This window comes from Scyliorhinus torazame, chromosome 15 (genome assembly GCF_047496885.1).
Source record: "Scyliorhinus torazame isolate Kashiwa2021f chromosome 15, sScyTor2.1, whole genome shotgun sequence".
Classification (NCBI taxonomy): domain Eukaryota; kingdom Metazoa; phylum Chordata; class Chondrichthyes; order Carcharhiniformes; family Scyliorhinidae; genus Scyliorhinus; species Scyliorhinus torazame.
In genome coordinates this window covers 161,706,947-161,727,832 of record NC_092721.1, presented here as the reverse complement: position 1 = coordinate 161,727,832, position 20,886 = coordinate 161,706,947, and the positions used below count along the sequence as shown (strand labels likewise).

At 48.4% G+C, this 20,886-nt stretch overlaps 1 protein-coding gene across 1 annotated transcript in view; it reads right to left on the bottom strand.

Annotated features, from left to right (window-relative positions):
- Positions 1–20,886, bottom strand: part of nbeaa (neurobeachin a) — a 1,435,335-nt gene that overhangs the window by 1,035,761 nt on the left and 378,688 nt on the right. Inside the window, exons 22-23 of the mRNA XM_072477018.1 lie at positions 8,484–9,497; positions 2,522–2,739 (exon numbers count right to left, since the gene is read on the bottom strand). Of these exons, the coding sequence (XP_072333119.1) occupies positions 2,522–2,739; positions 8,484–9,497 (1,232 nt within the window). The remainder of the gene's footprint in view (positions 1–2,521; positions 2,740–8,483; positions 9,498–20,886) is intronic.

Below are 20,886 nucleotides of genomic sequence, written 5' to 3'. Positions count from 1 at the left end.
AGCCTTACATCAGTGGTAGGGAAATTACTGGAGAGAATTCTTCGAGACAGGATCTACTCCCATTTGGAAGCAAATGGACTTATTAGTGAGAGGCAGCATGGTTTTGTGAAGGGGAGGTTGTGTCTCACTAACTTGATAGAGTTTTTCGAGGAGGTCACAAAGATGATTGATGCAGGTAGGGCAGTGGATATTGTCTATATGGACTTCAGTAAGGCCTTTGACAAGGTCCCTCATGGTAGACTAGTACAAAAGGTGAAGTCACACGGGATCAGGGGTGAGCTGGCAAGGTGGATACAGAACTGGCTACGTCACAGAAGGCAGAGAGTAGCAATGGAAGGATGCTTTTCTAATTGGAGGGCTGTGACCAGTGGTGTTCCGCAGGGATCAGTGCTGGAACCTTTGCTGTTTGTAGTAAATATAAATGATTTGGAGGAAAATGTAACTGGTCTGATTAGTAAGTTTGCAGACGACACAACGATTAGTGGAATTGCGGATAGCGATGAGGTCTGTCAGAGGATACTGCAGGATTTAGATTGTTTGGAGACTTGGGCGGAGAGATGGCAGATGGAGGTTAATTCGGACAAATGTGAGGTAATGCATTTTGGAAGGTCTAATGCAGGTAGGGAATATACAGTGAATGGTAGAACCCTCAAGAGTATTGAAAGTCAGAGAGATCTAGGGGTACAGGTCCACAGGTCACTGAAAGGGGCAACACAGGTGGAGAAGGTAGTCAAGAAGGCATACGGCATGCTTGCCTTCATTTGCCGGGGCATTGAGTATAAGAATTGGCAAGTCATGTTGCAGCTGTATAGAAAAGTTAGGCCACACTTGGAGTATAGTGTTCAATTCTGGTCGCCACACTACCAGAAGGATGTGGAGGCTTTAGAGAGGGTGCAGAAGAGATTTACCAGAATGTTGCCTGGTATGGAGGGCATTAGCTATGAAGAGTGGTTGAATAAACTCGGTTTCTTCTCACTGGAACGACGGAGGTTGAGGGGCGACCTGATAGAGGTCTACAAAATTATGAGGGGCATAGACAGAGTGGATAGTCAGAGACTTTTCCCCAGGGTAGGGGGGTCAATGACTAGGGGACATAGGTTTAAGGTGAGAGGGGCAAGGTTTAGAGTAGATGTACGAGGCAAGTTTTTTTACACAGAGGGTAGTGGGTGCCTGGAACTCACTACCGGAGGAGGTGGTGGAAGCAGGGACGATAGGGACATTTAAGGGGCATCTTGACAAATACACGAATAGGATGGGAATAGAGGGATACGGACCCAGGAAGTGTAGAAGATTGTAGTTTAGTCGGGCAGCATGGTCGGCACGGGCTTGGAGGGCCGAAGGGCCTGTTCCTGTGCTGTACATTTCTTTGTTCTTTGTACTAAAGATGTGTCAGGGGCAGTGTACAGCCTCTACATAACCTGTGGGAATTTTGAACTGAACTCAGCTCGCAGTTTAACACAACATTCTGCCTGATTTATCTTTTGACACATAATACTATTCAATTATGGTTAGCAATGAGTTTCAGTACAACTGATTGAACAGTACTACTTCTGGAAAATTAGGTGTACTGCGGATGTACAATCCAATTGCAGCTAAAAGAGTCACTGCTATGGACAAAAATATCAAGTCTCAGCATTTGGGCAGAGCCTTAAATTTCCAGTAAAACCTCATGAGGTTGTTAACGGATGCAAGTGAAGCATCAACACTCAAGAACCTTGACATCATCCAGGACAAAAGCAGTCCAGTTGACCACTTTTAAACATACCCATCCACCACTTTTAAACATACACCCCCTCTACCACCAATACAGAGTGGCAGCAGTGTATACCATCTACAAGTTGCACTGCAGCAACTCACCAAGGTTTCTCCAACAGCACCTTCCAAACCTGCAAACTCTACAAACCAGAAAGGAAAGACCAGCAGATTCACAGGAACGTCACTACCTGCAAGTTCCCCTTCAAGTCACACACCATCCTGACTTGGAACTATTTTGCTGTTCCTTCACTGTCATGAGGTAAAAATGATGGAACTCCCTTCCTAAAGGTAATGTGGATGTTCCTACACCACATGAACTGCAGCAATTCAAGAAGGTGGTTCAAAGGCAATTAGCGATGGACAACAAATACTGGCCTTAACAGCGACGCCCACGTCCTGTGAAAGAATAAGAATATAAAATGCAGACCGATGGATATATTTAATGATGTGGAGATGCTGGCGTTGGACTGGGGTGAGCACAGTAAGAAGTCTTACAACACCAGGTTAAAGTCCAACAGGTTTGTTTTGAATAACAAGCTTTCGGAGCACTGCTCCTTCCTTAGGTGAATGGTGAATGTCACTGTGTTTACTGTTTACCGTGGGCAAATTGGCTACATTTGCCTAAATAACAACAGTGCACTTCAAAGTGAAGCATTTTGTGTCATATACCAACAGGGTTATACAAATACAATTTCTTTAATTTCTAGACTGCTTTTAAATTCAAGCTCTACTGCCTTTTATTTTTTAAAAACGAATGTTTCATCACCTCCGCCAAACATGTACATCCGTTTCCAAAGCAAAAAGCAGATCTGTCAGCAAACGCTGGTGCATGGAGGACCACTTAAACTCAGGGATGCGGAACATGGTGGTACGTGGTCCTGGACTAAACTGTCGTCGCTGTTCCTCAGTCATTGGCATTCCGCGGAAACCCAGATCAACACGAAGGTCTCTCTCTTGTAACCCACCTCCTCGACCCTGAACGGCCTAAAATTTAAAATGATGCAATTAATTAACAAATCTTTAACATCCTCCATAAAAGATGAAATAAACAAATAGTCTAAGCAAATGTATTTTAAAAAAAATCTAATTATAGAATAGATCATATTTTGACAAAAAAATGTAAACTTATGAGCGAAAAGCATAAGGAAGAGCAGCTATTGCATAAATATTTAATTATACCAAATACATTTTTAAAAACTTAACACCGAAAACAGATAAAAAATTCCTCGTGGCTTACCATTCACTTTAAACTAGACTTGGTAATTGAAGTCAATTTAGAAATAAATTCTACTTGAATTATAAAATTAAACCTAGATCGAATCTGCTGCAGTTCATTGTTAATGCAACCAGTTACATATATTTCAAGCTTTGTAATTTGTTAAACGGTAACCCTCAAAATTCAAATTAAATTGCAATAGTTTGAGAATCTAATAACTAATAGAACATCCAACAGAAAGCAGTGACATGTTGTCAATTAACTCAAGAGTCAAGCCTGTAAAGATGTAAGCTATGTGTCCACAGGTATACATGTTAAATGGTGTTGCTCATAGCTAGTCTATAATGTGCTCCTTTATAACAATAAGACCATTACAGAATATTACATAGAACATAGCTTTCATTTTGAGATTAAGCGATATTTAAGTGGTGGGGCCAAAGACAATGGCCGGGATTCTCCGTTATCCGGCTGGCGGGCCGTACCGGCGCCAAAGAGTGGCGTGAACCACTACGGTGTCAGGACGCCCGGAAGGTGCGGAATCCTCCGCACCTTCGGGGGATAAGCCGGTGCTGGAGTGGTTGGCGCCACGCCAACCGGCGCCGAAGGGCCTCCGCCGGCCGGCGCGAGTTGGCACATGCGTGTTCCCAGAACCGCTGGCGTGATTCCTGCGCATGCGCAGGGGGTTTCTTCTCCGCGCCGGCCATGGCGGAGCTTTACAGCGGCCGCCGCGCAGGGAAAGAGTGCCCCCCGCGGCACAGACCCGCCCGCAGATCGGTGGGCCCCAATCGCGGGCCAGGCCACCGTGGGGGCCCCCCCGAGGGGCAGACCCCCCCCCCCCCCCCCCCCCCGAGGACTCCACAGGCCGCCTGCAGAGCCAGATCCCGCCAGTAAGAACTTGTGTAATTTACGCCAGCGGAACTGGCCGAAAACGGGCGACCGCTCGGCCCATCGCGGAGCGAAGAATCGCTGCCAACGGCCCCCGACCGGCGCTGCACGATTCCCTCCCCCGCCAAAAAATTGGCGCCGGATAATTCGGCAGCCGTCGTCGGGGCGGTATACACGCCGCCCCCCCCCCGGCGATTCTCCGGCCTGGCGGGGGGTCGGAGAATCCTGTCTAATGACTTTGGATTTCCTAATATTCAGTTGGAAGAAATTTCTACTCATCCAATACTGATGTCAGGCAACCTATGTGACAAATCAGAGGAAGCAGAAGGATTGAGAGATATAGTGAGGAGGTATTGTCAACAGTGAGTAGCGTCCCTCCCTCTGGTCTAGAAGTTCCGGTTTCAAATCCCACTTCAGGACTTGGCTACAGAAGTTGTGTTCATAGAACGTCCAAATAAGTTGATTATCAGCCTGTTAATCCTTCCAAATGTCTGATGGCAGGCAGTAAGAGCGAGAGAGTTCCTGGTCACCCATATTACAGAAGGAAATGGCAAATCACTGCAATCCTTTGGCAAGCATATTCATGGACCAATGCAATGGAAGGTAATGGTCACCAATGCCCTCTTTGGTCATGGAATCCAAAGGAGAAGGAAGAGAAGGAGTGCTCAGGTAAAGTTGGCCATTGTCATGAGGTGTTTTTGAACAAATAATATAGACAGTACTAAAAAAAAACATTCTTTTTTTGATTAGTGATTACCTTGCGTCCATGAGCATTCATGCCAGCTGTGGAGCACAGGTATATTTCTGTAATCTAGTTAGAGAAATTATTATTTTTCCCTCAGTTAAATGCTACAAAATCTAAAACCCATCATAAATATAGACTTTCGCTCATCCTTGCTGCCATTAACATTTCTGAAAAGGGAATGTCAGACAGAAAATTAGGAAAATCAATGGAAAATCCCACTGACAAGTGGTGGAAAAAAAGAATCCCGCCGCCAACGAACCCCCGAGAAACACGTGGCTGGGGAACTGGAGAATCCAGCCCACAATATATTGTTTGTCAAAGGAATGGTTAGCTGGCAGTCTCCATTGTCACTCAAGTGAATGTTTGCACTACCACCTAATTTTTATTCAAACGTGTAAGTTAAAAAATAGTTCAAGGTTATGACTAAAGCAATTTATTGCCGGCATCCCTTGGGTGATTTAAGTACATACTACCTGCACTTTGCGAATGGCTTTATTGAAATCGGTTTAATCATTTGGTTGCATAAAATGGCTATAAAATTGCAAATTAGAATAAAACCAGGTGGACCACTGAGCATCGGCCTATGTATCAAATTAGATGCTGGTGAAGATTTTTCCCTTGATTCCCATCACCATCAATTTTATTATGGTTCTTTGGTGCCACACTGAGTCAAATGCTGCTTTGATGTCAACGGTAGTCAGTCTCATCTCACCTCTGGAAATCAACTGTCTATGTTTCGTGAATCATAGAATCATAGAATTTACAATGCAGAAGAAGGTCATTCAACCCATTGAGTCTGCACCGGCCCTTGGAATAAGCACCATACCCAAGCCCACACCTCCACCCTATCCCCGTAACTCAGTAACCCCACCTAACTTTTTTGGACACTAAGGACAATTTAGCATGGCCAATCCACCTAACCTGCACATCTTTGGACTATGGGAGGAAACTAGAGCACCCGGAGGAAACCCACGCAGACACGGGGAGAAAGTGCAAACTCCACACAGACAGTGACCCAAGCCAGGAATCGAACCTGGGACCTTGGACCTGTGGAGCAACTGTGCTAACCACTGTGCTGTCCTTACAAGATGAAGCATGTGTTAACAACAAGCTCGAAACATTGGAAAAAAGCTCATGAGATGCTACATTTTCCTGCATGACTCCAAAACATGGAAAATAAATAAAGATCTGTGGAAGAAAATAGAGGTCCTCGAAATGTGGATGCTGAGACGTATGTCAGGAAAACAAAGGTAATTTTAAGGGATATATATAATTGTATTGGTAAACAATAGAAATACAGTACAGTTTTAAGTGGGTTTAATTTAATGTTTCTGTGCCTGGAAGGGTAAAACCTAAAATTAGATCCATTCTGGACAAAAGTGTTTGGATGTGTGGGTGGTTAAGTTCTAATCGTGTTTCTATTGTGCTTAGGGAGGGCTAGAGCATGAAGAATAAATACACTTGGAGTGGTTGCTTAGCAACTGGGGGCCTTGGAAGGTAAAAAATCTTTTTTTGGTTTCAGCTGGATATATTGCAGTTGAAGACAGGACACCGGGGAATGAACATCTCTCAACTTTGCCAGAAGACTGGACAGGATGGGAGCTGCAAAGAGGCATGCTTCCCAAAGAACCAGTTACTGTCCAGATAACCAGGAATTGGGGCAATAACAATATCTTAAGACGACTGAAGTTAAGAGAACAGAGGCAAGGTATTGTTCAGAAAATTCAAGTCTGAGTAAACAAAGTGTTCTGAGTTAAAGAGACAACTGCAGTAACCCGATTTAAGTGGGAAGGCAGGCTTTTCGGTAAATCAAAAGTTTGATGCCATTTTAATAGTCTGGGAATTGAGAGTTAACGCATTTGTGAACTGTTTGTACAGCAGTAAAAACAAAGAAATCTTAACAGGGATGATATAAAATCTGGATACTGGATCCACTGTTAAAAGTGGAGAAGAAGATTTGTTTAAAAGAGTAATTTGGAAAACCTGGACTGAAATTAAAACCACGAACAGAAAACATTATTGTGAAAGACGATTTAAAAGTGGTTTTTGGAAATAGAGTTTGGAAACTCTCGTGTGACAATCATCTAGGAGAATTCCAAGGGGAAATCCACAGACACTAATTTGGGTTCAGAACGGAGCGTGTATTTGACCTCTGCCAAACTTGTGTGCTTAAACATTGTGTGCAGAATTCCATTCTGGGATCTTCCAGTCCAGGTACAGCATCAACTGGGATTGTATCAGTATGCTTAAAATTCTATATACAGGCAGCCCATGGACTTTAACACAATTGATACCTGGGAACCATGCCATAAGTCAAAAAGGTAGCACCGAATATCCCATAAGAACAATGTTAAAAATGGGGGATTCGTTCCGGAAGCAGGAAAAGGTAGCATTTTTACCAGCAGTGTATGGCCTCATTTCCTGGTTTTCAGAAACCTCTCTCCAGTTCAGGGCTCTAGCTCAACCAGGTGGCGTGCCGCCAGTTGGCCACAGTGACCGTTCTCCAGCTTGGGTGTGTCTGTGTTTTTCAGTGAGCTGCATCTGAAGTTAAAACCAAGAGCTGTACTGTTGTTCTCTGCTATCCAAAGACTATCTATGGATCATTTAATGAACTCAGAATTGTAAACGGTCTCAGTATTGAATGTAAACCCTGATGTTCTTCTGTCTAAAGGTTGTTAAGTTTTTTGGATGTTAAAAGGACAGCTTAAAGGATTACTTAGTGTTGTATTCTTTGGGGGTTATCTTTGAATTAATGGTTGCTAAGATATTCACTGTTTGTTTTAAAAAGGTTAACTTGAGTTCATTGAATAAACATTGTTTTGTTTTAAAAAAATACTTTTCCATTTCTGCTGTACCACACCTGTAGATTGGGCCGTGTGCTCCCCATATCACAATCTAGTAAAAGTTGTGGGTCAGGTGAACTCCATGATACACTTTGGGGTTCTCTAAACCCTGGCCCATAACAGGTGCAAGAGGCCGGGTGTTTCAGTGGGAACTTCCACAGGCTTGTTCAAATCATATAACATTTATAAAAATATAAAAGATGGGCAGGCGTCCCTTGTTAAGTCGAAACCAGCATCGTAATTCGAAACAGAGTGTCAATTTTTAAACATCGTAACTGCCTTCTGTCGTAACCTGAACGTTATTGAGATTATTATAGCTTTCAATGTCCAATAACCAGTTGTCCTGGTAGGATTAGAATCTGTGTCACCAGGGCATTAGCCTGGACCTCTGGGTCGCTCGTCTTCTGACATTACCAGAATAATCAATAGTGAAAAAAAAACATAAAGTCCCAAGAAATATTGAGGTCTCCTGGTTCTGGCTTCCATATTGACATTCCTAAGCCGATAGGATGGCATCTTCCATCCTCTTATCTGTACAAATTGTCTGGTTGCAGGGGGTGGTGTGAGTGTGTGTGTGTGTGTGGTGGTGCTGTGGTGACCAGCCTGACATCTTGGGAACCTGTCCGGAATTTAGTGGTTAGAAGGGTCTGAGCAGGTGACTGAATGGGTAAGCAGCAAGCCTCAAAAAATAAAGTATATCAGTGGGTGCGTGCAGGCTGGGGGTTAAGAATACACTTTTGACAACTGCAATGCAAAGGCTCAAAAGCTTGCTCTGTATTTTTTCAGCTTTAATTTTGGATGTCAGGAAATCATTAATCTCATATTAAATACTGCTCCTTGCATAGCAAAAGCTGGACAACAGCATCACTGAGGGACATAAACAAGGAAAAATGTTGAACAGGTGCAGACAAATGTACACGTCACTCACATTTCTGACAAAATAGAAATTACGAAATTGTGATTGTAAATTTAAAAAATTATTGCAAATACAGACTATAATTAACAGGTAAGTAAAACAGATGAACTTTTTAAATCTTACCTGGGTTGTGGTGGTTTGAATCTTCTTAATTTCCTTCCCTGCTTCTTTGCCATCATCCGATCTGTCAGTATCAGATACTGTGCTGGCACCATCTAAATTACCAACAGACTTTTTTGAAAACTGTTCTGAACCAATGGGGGTGCCAATCATTTCAGTATATTCCATTACTTTTGGAACAATACCCTCAGACTCAGACAGGATGCTCATTTCTTCCAAATTGGTTGGGATTTTGAAATCCTTATCCTCAATTATAGATTTTGGACTTGTAATGTCCGAATTACTGGTCATATGAGCTAACAGCCCCAGGTCGTCATTAGCACTCATACGTATTTGGTTCTCTGCCACATTTGTAATGGAAAGATTGTCAGCAGTAGGCAGATCAGCCAGTAGTTTTTCCTGTTGGTTTGTTGTTTTTTCAAAGAGAAATGAGGTACGATTAACAGGCTCTTCATCCGTCTCATCCACCAGAGATATCAAGGGGCCACTGTCTCTTTGTTCCCTTTGTTGAGGAATGGAAGTGCTATTAATGTTGTTCTTAAGTTTCTCGACAGCAGAGGTATAAACATTGTCTAAGAGAGATTCTACCTCTACTAGGTTACAATTCTCTGCAACTACCAGTGTCTCAGGTGACAGGTCCAGATCATCAAGTTTTACTTCAGTGGCATCTACCTTCTCAGCTTTGATATCCACCAAGAGATCATGAACCTCCACATGCACTCCAGTTGTTGGTCTGTCTGAACCTGCTGCTCCATTACTGGAATTTCTTGCTTCAACCAGGAGATTTCTAGAATCGCTGTTCACAGGATAGTCAGTTTCACTTTCTGGGCTCTGAGTCTGGGAACCATCTTCAATTTCTCTGATCTCTATGCCTCCTTTGGATCCTACTGCTTGAGCTGAAAGGCCAGAAATTGTGCTGACACTACCCTTTTTTCCTTTTTTGATGTTCTCCTCTTCTTGCCTTTGATACTCTTCATACATCTTGGCTAAGTATTCTTTGTGAGCTTCATAGGTGACCTTCAGAAACAGGCATGTTAGTTAGTGGTTACAGATATCTACAGAACCAAATCATTCAGATCTGTTTTAAAATAAGCTACTTGTGACTGCAAAAGTACAATTAAATCTGAATTGTATACAGTACATTGGTTTTTGCCTCTTATCTACAATAGGCATCAGCTTAAATCATGTTAATTGATAGAAACACATACCAGGTTGGAGTTAAAGAAAAATTGTGAAAAATTTGAAGTCCATCTACATGTAAAATTATTAAGAATCATTATTTTACTTTGTCAGTTTATACATCAGAAATGTAGATCACAACTAAATTGAAATTAAACATTGCCACAAAATAGATTTGTTACACGGTGTGTTCAATGCATGACAAATCTAATTTCATGGGTTGGTCTTCAGTCCAAAATAAATCTATTTCATTTTTAGCACTGTCTTGAAAAAACTTGTAAAAAATGGTCAGTACACTGGTTAGCATAGTAGGAATTAATCTGTATATCATGATCTCCAAGAAATCCTGTGCCTCTGGCCAATGTTTCACCTTTCTACGAGTCTTTTCTTAAGGTGAGGCTACATTATTTTGTAGTATAAGGGTCTGGCACACAAAAGAGTCAACTGGGTCTGAATACAGTACCACCCACACAATGGTGTAAAAGAACACATTACTCGCACATAGCGACCAGTGTAGTGTTAAATTTGATGAAGCTTTAAAATCATTTGATGCTTATTTTAACCTCAGAAGTAACAAAATCCTTGAAAGGGCAAAATTTAATAAACGTGTCCAAGCAGTCAGGAGAACCTGTCGACTACTTTGTTAATGAGCTCTACAGAATGGCTGAAGGTTGAGATTACAGTGGCATGAAATCTGAGCTAATCAGCAATAGAATTCTTGTAGGAGTGCCAGACGAAGCACTCTCAACCATGCTTCAAACAAAGGAAGATCTAACCCTTGAGAAAGCAATTCAGACCATCAGGAATCTGAAATACGTTTACAACACAGATCCACATTAAAGAGAGAAAGCAAACCTTGATACAAAGTAAACCTCATTGTCCAGTTAGGTTAACAGCACAGAAAGTAGACACTCCAGGCCAAAGGAAGCAATACCTAACTGACCAGTAGAGTGGCCATGCCAGCACGATGGAGCAAAGTGCCCCACAGGTGTGGTCAACATCTGGCAATTTCAGCTCAATGCTTTCAATGTAATCAAAGAGGACTCTTTGCGAAACTGTGCAAAGCAAAACACCAAAACACACTAAAGATTCCAAGTTGATTGACGTGGTTGAAACAATGCACTAAGAGGACACACAACCTTGCTTCTTGGTGAGGTCAGAGATTCTGGATTTTTATTCCGGAATGCGGACATCTACTTCATGGCCAACACAGAAAATTTAAATTGAACGAAGCAGCCAGTGCTACGGTCCAATCAGACAAAAAACTCCTGCTGATACACCTCTGGCTCCGAACAACAGCCACACCACTTTGTGGGCCCAGAGGAATCTGACCTCTGGCCACAGGCATGATTCTGGAACCATTTAACATATGGCGGCAAACAGATCTTTGAGCTGATGTATCTCATCCATAACCAGACATTTTCTCACTTGAGCAACGATGCTTGTGTAGCCATCAATATCCGCAAAATGACAACGTTGCCATTATACCCACTGAACTGCAAGAAGGGAAGAGCTCCAACAAGAAAGATTCACTCGACTGGGACTTCAAGTTTATAACTGCCTTCTCTATTGACAGTGCAGGTTTATTCACATTCATGACAGGTACCAGAAGCCTCTCATTGATTGGTCCAGCCAACAACTTAGATGGTGACCACAACATCTCGAGTAGATGACTGGTAAAGAAGAACCAGGAACAAGAACAGCCTTAACCTCCAGATCCATGCCAGTTTGGAGAGATAACCCCGGAGACCACAGACCAGACGCTTCAATCGCAAGCCATCAATGACAGTGCGACAGAAAATGCTAGAACCAAACAGCAGCCAACCACTGATGGCATCAAACCACACTGTCAAACACAAAGATGAGCTTATTCCCAAGTCATACCCTCACAACCGGAAGAGCCATCTTCCATCACAGAGTGCACCATAACAATCTGCTATAGAGACCAAACTACGATAGAGACCATTGTTGTGTTATGTACTCTGGGATAACACAGGCTACAACTGGATGCAGCTTTAACCAAAAGATACTCCAGACCTTTAAGTTAGTTCAATCTGATTTATTGAACCAGTAGCACAGTTAGCACAGTTCTCTATTAGTTCGACTCTCTGCTAACCTAAGTGTGGTTACTCTGTCTGACTGAACCAGACTACCTCTTAGCCATGTGCAGGAGGTGTGATACTGTACATACACCCTGACTCACTCTGTAGATATTCATCAGTAGGAAGAGACGGAGTGTGAGTGCCTCATGCCTTTTATAGTGAGTTACCACCCCTGAGTGTCCTGCCTGCTCATTGGACATGTCCTGTTCTCTGCGTCCATTAGCTGCCTGTCTGTGCCTGTCTGTATATCATTATCTGCATGTCTGCATATCATGACATCTCCCCTTTTTTTAATGTTTTGTTGGCACATGGGAACGTACTTACATGTGGTGGCATAAATTAACATATTTACAAGCGGTGGCATATGTGAACGTATTTACATGTGAAGACAGCTGTCTAATGTGAGAAAACAGAGCATAGCAAACAAAACAAATGTTCATAAGTAGTCTCTGGGGCTTGCGTCTGATCCTTATCGACCACCAGAGAGGTGGTGCTGGGGACGACGGTGCCTTGACAGGCGGGTTGGAAGCCTGGCTGGTGGCCTCGTAGTTCGAGGTATCAGGAGGTGGCAAAACAACGGACAGAAACGGAGAAGAAAGCGGTTGCGGGCAGGCAACGTTGCGCAGTGCCCGTATGTTTTGTCGCACAACAGAACCATCAGCCATACGTGCAACATACGAGCGGGGCGCAGCCTGTCGAACAGCAACAGCTGGAGCAGACCAGCCACCATCCGGTATCTTGATCCTGACAGTGTCTGCCGGGGATAACACGGGCAAACCGGTGGCATGAGCATCATAGCCCTGCTTTTGCTGGTTTTGGAGCTGCTGCACCTTCTGCAGCACCGGGAGGTGATCCAGGTTGGGCAAGCATATGGCTGGAAATGTCGTCCGCAAGTCCCTGTTCATCAGGAGTTGAGCCAGCGACATGCCAGTGGACAGTGGGGTCGCCCTGTACGCAAGCAGCACGAGGTAGATGTCAGAAGCAGAATCCGCGGCCTTGCAGATGAGCTGTTTCACAATGTGTACCCCTTTTTCAACCTTCCCATTGAACTGCGGATAGTGTGGGCTGGAAGTGACATGTTTGAAATGGTATCACTTGGCAAACATAGACCACTCGTGGTTGTTGAAGCACGGGCCATTGTCACTCATGACAGTGAGTGGGATACCATGCCTGGAGAACGTCTCCTTCAGGCCTTGATGACAGTCCAAGATGTGAGGTCTGAGAGCTTCACGACTTCAGGGTAATTGGAGAAATAGTCAATAATCAACACGTAGTCACGACCATTCGCATGAAAGAGGTCGATGCCAACCTTGGACCACGGGGTGGTCTCGATTTCATGCTGCTGGGGCAACTCCTTGCTCTGTGCTGGCTGGAAGCGCTGACAGGTCGCACAGTTGAGGACCATGTTCGAGATGTCCTGGCTAATACCGGGCCAGTAGACAGCCTGCCTGGCTCTGCGTCTGCACTTCCCGACGCTCAGGTGTCCCTCATGGATTTGGCGGAGCACCAAGCTCTGGAAACTGAGTGGAATGACAATCCGGTCCAGCTTGAGGAGGATACCATCAATCACCATCAGGTCGTCCTTTAGATTGTAAAATTGAGGGCACTGCCCTTTCTGCCAGCCATTGGCGAGGGGGTCTTTGGCTGTCTCCTCACGGATACGAACCACCTTCTTATCAGACACCGGGAGGGTGCTAGCACACAGCTGCACCTGTGATTCAATCTGCCGGATGATTTCCAGCGGTCACTAGGCAATGTGATGGAGCGGGACAATGCATCAGCGATGATCAGCTCCTTGCCAAGCATGTACAAAGTCGTACCTTCTGAGTTTGAGGAGGATCCGCTGCAACCGAGGCGTCATGTCGTTCAGATCCTTGTGGATAATGTGGACCAGAGGCCTATGATCCGTCTCGACAGTGAATGTCGGCAGGCCGGAGACATAGTCGTGAAACTTGAGAATGCCAGTGAGAAAACCCAGGCATTCCATCTCGATTTGCGCATACCTTGTTTTGGTGGGCGTCATGGCCCTCAATGCGTAGGCTACCGGTGCCCAGGATGAAGTGTCATTGCGTTAAAGCAGCACCGCACCGATGCCATCCTGGCTCACATCTGTCGAGATTTTTGTCTCCCTGTCTGGGTTGAAAAATGCCAAGACGGGTGCGGTGGTGAGCTTGGCTTTCAGCTCCAGCCACTCTGCCTGATGTGCTGCCTTCCACTCAAAGGCAGTGGACTTTTTCACCGGTTTCGTAGGGCCGTGGTGTGTGAGGCCAGGTTTGGGATGAACTTGCCCAGAAAATTAACCATGCCCAGGAAGCGCAACACTGCCTTCTTGTCTTCAGGGACCTTCATGCCTTCGATGGCCTTGACCTTGTCTGTGTCCAGGCGCACGCCCTGCTGAGAGATCTGGTCACCTAGGAACTGAGTGTCGACATGCCAAAGCGACATTTGGACCTGTTCAGCTTCAGGCCATTGGCATGGACACGGCGGAATACCTGCTGGAGGCGGAAAACATGCTCTTCAGGGGTCGTGGACCATATGATGATGTCGTCCACGTACACATGAACCCCTTCAATGCCCTCCATCATCTGCTCCATGATGCGATGGAAGATCTACGATGCTGAGACAATGCAAAACGGCATGCGATTATAGCAGTATCTGCCAAACGGTGTGTTGAAGGTGCAGAGCCTTCTGCTGGACTCATCCAGCTGGATTTGCCAAAATCCATGTGACGCATCTAACTTGGTGAACAAACGTGCGTGTGCCATCTCACTGGTGAGGTCCTCCCGCTTCGGGATGGGGTAGTGTTCACGCATTATATTCTTTTTTTTTAAATAATTTGTATTCAGGTTTTTATAGAATATCAGTAACAAAATGAAAAAGGAACCCAACAGGGTGAAGTACAAAACACAGTCCAAGAAAGCAACCCTCCATACCCTCCTCCCCCCTGTACATAAATAATAAATTAACACCCCGACTTAACACAGAGCAAACATAGCAAATATATACACCCCCTCAGACCCCCCCAGTGTAAATAAACAAAAACAACAATAAAATAACCCCCCCCCCCCCCAGTTGCTGCTGCCATTGACCAATGTCTACCATTCTGCCAGGAAGAACGGTTGCCACCGCCTAAAGAATCCTTGTACCGACCCTCACAAAGAGAATTTCACCCTCTCCAACTTAATAAACCCCGCCATATCGTTGATCCAGGTTTCCACGCTTGGGGGCCTCGCATCCTTCCACTGAAGAAGAATCCTCCGCCGGGCTACCAGGGACGCAAAGGCCAGAATACCGGCCTCTTTCGCCTCCTGCACTCCCGGCTCCTCTGCCACCCCAAATATTGCGAGTCCCCAGCCCAGCTTGACCCTGGAACCTACCACCCTCGACACCGTCCTCGCTGCACCCCTCCAAAATTCCTCCAGCGCTCGGCATGCCCAGAACATATGGGTGTGATTCCCTGTGCTCCCCAAGCACCTGACACACCTGTCCTCACCCCCAAAGAACCGGCTCATCTTTGTCCCGGTCATGTGTGCCCTGTGCAGCACCTTAAACTGTATGAGGCTGAGCCTCGCGCACGAAGATGAAGAGTTCACCCTCCCAAGGGCATCTGCCCACGTCCCTTCCTCGATCTCCTCTCCCAACTCCTCCTCCCACTTACCTTTCACCTCCACCAGCGAGGCCTCCTCCTCCTCCTGCATCACCTGGTAAGTTTCCGAGATCTTCCCCACTCCGACCCAATCCCCCAAGAGCACCCTGCCCTGTACTGTGTGTGGCAGCAGTCTTGGGAATTCCACCACCTGTCACCTGGCAAACGCCCTTACCTGTAAGTACCTGAAGGTGTTCCCCGGGGGGGGGGGGGGGGGGGGGGGGGGGAGAGCCCATACTTCTCCTCTAGCTCACCCAGGCTCGCGAATTTCCCGTCCACAAACAGGTCTCCCAACCTTCGTATCCATGCCCTGTGCCACCCCGAAAACCCTACATCTGTTCTCCCTGGGACGAACCGGTGGTTCCCCCGTATTGGGGTCCACACCGAGGCCCCAACCTCCCCCCTGTGCCGCCTCCACTGCCCTCAGACTTTGAGGGCAGCCGCCACTACTGGGCTCGTGGTATACCTCCTTGGAGGGAGCGGCAGAGGCGCCGTTGCCAGCGCCCCCAGACTTACACCCACACAAGACGCCGTCTCCAGCCTCTTCCATGCAGCCCCCTCCCCCTCCATCACCCACTTGCGCACCATCGTCGCATTGGCGGCCCAGTAGTACCCACAGAGGTTGGGCAGCGCCAGCCCCCCCTATCTCTACTCCGCTCCAGGAACACCCTTCTCACCCTCGGAGTCCATCGCGCCCACACAAACCCCATTATACTCCTGTTAACCCGCCTGAAAAAAGCCTTCGGGATAAACACGGGGAGGTACTGGAACAGGAACAAAAACCTTGGGAGCACCGTCATTTTGATTGACTGCACCCTACCCGCCAAGGACAGCGGCAACACGTCCCACCTCTTGAACCCCTCCTCCATTTGCTCCATCAGCCTTGTAAAGTTAAGCCTATGCAGGGCCCCCCAGCTCCTGGCCACCTGGACCCCCAAATATCTGAAGCTCCTCTCCGCCCTTTTTAGTGGGAGCTCGCCAATCCCCCTCTCCTGGTCCCCTAGCTGAACTACGAACAGCTCTCTCTTCCCCGATTTCCCTAAGGATCCTCATTACCTCTGGCATTCCTCCCACCGGGTCCGCCACATACAGCAGCAGGTCGTCCGCATAAAGCGACACCCTATGCTCCTCCCCACCCCGCACCAACCCCCTCCAGTTCCTCGACTCCCTCAGTGCCATAGCCAGGGGTTTAATCACCAGTGCGAAGAGCAGGGGGGACAGGGGACACCCCTGCCTCGTCCCTCAGTGCAACCAAAAGTACTCAGACCTCCTCCTGTTCGTGGCCACACTCGCCATCGGGACCTCATACAACAACCTAACCCACCTGACAAACCCCTCCCCAAACCCAAACCTCTTCAGCACCTCCCACAGGTACCCCCACTCTACCCTATCGAAGGCTTTCTCAGCGTCCATCGCCACCACTATCTCCGCCTCCCCCTCACTCGCCGGCATCATGATAACTTTCAGAAGCCTCCGCACATTCGCGTTCAACTGCCTCCCCTTCACGAACCCCGTCTGGTCTTCGTGGATCACCTGTGGCATACAATCCTCAATCCTCGTGGCTAAGACCTTCGCCAGCACCTTGGCATCTACACTTAGCAACGAAATCGGCCTGTAAGACCCACACTGCAGGGGATCCTTGTCCCGCTTCAGGATCAAGGAGATCAGTGCCCGGGACATCGTCGGGGGAAAAGCCCCCCCTTCCCTTGCCTCATTGAAGGTCCTAACTAGCTTAGGTCCATATATTTTTTATAGCATTCGACCGGGAAACCGTCCGGCCCCGGTGCCTTCCCCGCCTGCATGTTCCCTATCCCTTTGGCCAGCTCCTCCAGCCCAATCGGGGCCCCCAATCCCGCCACCCGTCCCTCCTCCACCTTTGGAAACCTCAATTGGTCCTGAAAGCGGCCATCCCTCCCTCCTCCAGTGGGGGCTCGGACCGTTATAATTCCTCATAAAAGTCCCTGAAGACCCCATGGATGCCAACCCCACTCCGCACCACACTGTCATTAACTCCCCAGATCTCCCTAGCTGCGTCCCGCTTCCGAAGCTGATGCGCCAGCATCCGGCTTGCCTTTTCCCCATACTCATAAATCGCTCCCTGGACCTTCCTCCACTGCACTTCCGCCTTCCTGGTAGTCACCAGGTCGAATTTGGCCTGGAGGCTGCGCCTCTTCCTCAACAGTCCTTCCTCAGGCACCTCCGCATACCTCCTATCTACCCTCACCATCTCCCCCACCAGCCTCTCCCTCTGCTCCCTCCTCTCCTTGTGGGCCCTAATGGAGATCAGCTCTCCCCTCACCACCGCCTTCAGCGCCTCCCATACCATCCCCACTCGGACCTCCCCGTTATCGTTGGCCTCCAGGTACCTCTCTATGCTTCTTCGGACCCGCTCACTCAGCTCCTCGTCCGTCAACAGCCCCACCTCCAAGCGCCACAACGGGCGCTGGTCTCTCTCCTCCCCCAGATCTAAGTCCACCCATTGCGGGGCGTGATCCGAAATGGCTATCACCGAGTACTCGGAATCCTCTACTCTCGCTATCAGCACCCTGCTCAACATAAAAAAATCGATCCGGGAATAAGCCTTATGGACATGTGAGAAGAATGAAAATTCCCTAGCCCCCGACCTTGCAAATCTCCAAGGGTCCACCCCTCCCATCTGGTCCATAAACCCCCTCAGCACCTTAGCCGCCGCCGGCTTCCTACCCGTCCTAGACCTGGAGCGATCCAGTGCCGGATCCAACACTGTGTTAAAGTCTCCCCCCATCACCAGGCCCCCCACTTCCAAGTCTGGGATCCGACCCAACATGTGCCGCATGAAACCCGCATCGTCCCAGTTCGGGGCATACACATTGACCAGTACCACCCTCTCTCCCTGCAGCTTACCACTTACCGTTACGTACCTACCGCCATTGTCTGCCACAATGCTCGACGCCTCGAACGACACCTTCTTTCCCAGCAAGATCGCACCCCCCCCCCCCCCCCCCCCCCCGCCCCCACCACCTCTGACGCAGCTCCTTTCACAGGCCCAGTCCCCTCACCCCCGACTCGGGCCTCCCACCCCCTCGCAGGACCCCACCTCACTGCCGGCCATCCACCCCTGTCCCATTTGCTTACCCCCCTCCAAGAGCCCCCCCGACCAACCCAACCAAAACAGTGCCCAACCCGCCCTAACCACCCTCACCGAATCAGAAAGAAAAAAACAAGGGCAAAGGACCCCCCCTCAAAAAGTAACATATCCACCGCAATCCCCAAACGCCCATCCCGACCCTCAATCTGTGTCCAACTTCTCGGCCTGAACAAAGGCCCGCGCCTCCTCCAGAGACTCAAAATAATGGTGCCGGTCCTTGTAGGTGACCCACAGTCGCGCTGGCTGCAACACGCCAAACTTCACCCCCTTCCTGTGCAGCACCGCCTTCGCTCGATTGTACCCGGCCCTCCTCTTCGCCACCTCCGCACTCCAGTCCTGGTATATTCGAACCTCCGCGTTCTCCCACCTGCTGCTCTTCTCCTTCTTGGCCCACCTGAGCACACACTCCCGATCAGCGAACCGGTGAAACCGCACCTGTATCGCCCGCGGAGGCTCGTTAGCTTTGGGCCTCCTCGCCAGCACTCTATGGGCCCCTTCCAGCTCCAGGGGACCCTGGAAGGACCCCACTCCCATCAGCCAGTTCAACATGGTGACCACATAGGCCCCCATGTCCGGCCCCTCCAGCCCCTCTGGGAGGCCCAGAATCCGCAAGTTCTCCCGCCGCGACCGATTCTCCATCTCTTCGAACCGCTCCTGCCATTTCTTGTGGAGCGCCTCGTGCGCCTCCACCTTTACCACCAGGCCTAAGATCTCGTCCTCGTTGTTGTCGGAGATCTTTTGTCAGGCCTCGCGGATCGACACCCCCTGGGCCGTTTGTGTCTCCAGCAGCTTATCGATAGAAGCCTTCATCGGCTCAAGCAGGTCCGCTTTAATCTCCCTGAAGCAGCGCTGGATAACCTCCTGTTGCTCCTGCGCCTACTGCATCCACGCTGCCTGGTCCCCGCCCGCCGCCATTTTGCACCTTCTTCGGCTCCACCACCACTTTTTTAGTCGCCCTGCTCCTGGTAACAGCCATATACTGTCGGGGAACTATTGTACTCTCCTTCCCACAGCGGGAAACGTCGAAAAAATGCCGTTGGGGGCCCTGAAAAGAGCCCAAAAGTCAGTTTTTTGCAGGAGCTGCCGAATGTGCGACTTAGCTCCGCACAGACGCAACCGGAAGCCACGCATTATATTCATATTGAGGTCCTTGGGATCAATGCAGATGTGCAGGTGTCTCGAAGGCTTTCTAACACATACCATCGAGCTGACCCAGTCAGTCAGTTTGGTTACCTTGGAAATGATGACCTGTTGCTGAAGATCCTTGAGCTGTGCCTTCAGGCGCTCCCTCAGCGGAGCCAGGATCCGGCGTGGTGCGTGGACCACTGGCTTGGCATCAGGTCGTAGCAGAATCTTGTATCGATATGGCAGTGTGCCCATCCCGTCGAACACATCCGGATACTGAGCGAGAATGTCGTCAATGCCGGCCTGAAGATCCACATTGGAGGAGGTTGTTGTGTAAACCCGCTGCTTGAGGTTCAGCTGCTTGCAGGCATGCGCGCCAAGTAGGGATGCCCTGTCTGTCTTGACAATTTCAAAACGTAACCGTGCATGGGTGCTCCTGTTGAAGACGAGTAGATGGCAGGATCCCAGTGCCGTGATGGCATTTCCGTTGTAGTCCAGGAGCCTGCAGGCTGCTGGAAGGACCTTGGGGAGCTTCTTGATGCGTTTGAAATCTGCCTGAGAGGAGGTTGGCAGAAACACCTGTGTCCAGCTTAAACTGAATGGAGCAGTGGTTGACCTGCATGACCACACGCGATTCGTCCGCAGAATCCACAGCGAGGATGGATTGAATTTGTGAGGAGTTGGATGTGGCATATGCACATTTGGTAATGATGCCCACACAGTAGGCGGAGTCCAGACATTCTTCCTCTGGATCCGTTGTGCTGCCAGGATCAGAATCGTGTAATCAATGTTGCACACTCTGAATGCGCTGTCGTCGGAATTGGGAGCGCTGGCCCCTGACTGGTGGTGCAGACCTGCACAAAGCTGCAGAGTGTCCAGGCTTCCCAGAGTTTAAACATCGCCTGCCTCTTGCAGGGCAGTGTTTCTTTAAGTGGCCGTTGCCGCAGTTCGAGCACATCAGGACGCCGACGTCCTGACGCTCCGCGCGTCGTCGCACATGCGCAGTGCGGGTGACGGCCACTTCGTTATCCCGTTCGCATCGCGCATGCGTGGGGCCCAGGGAAAAGCGCACAAAATGGCCGCTTTCATCAATGCTGAGGCGCTGCATCTGGGAGATGGCCTGCACACTCTCTGCCTCGTGGGGGCAAGTTTCTCATTTTCAGCCAATTTGTACTGGGCATAGCAGTTTTTGGCGTGCTCATGCACTGTGCATGTTTCAATCGCAAC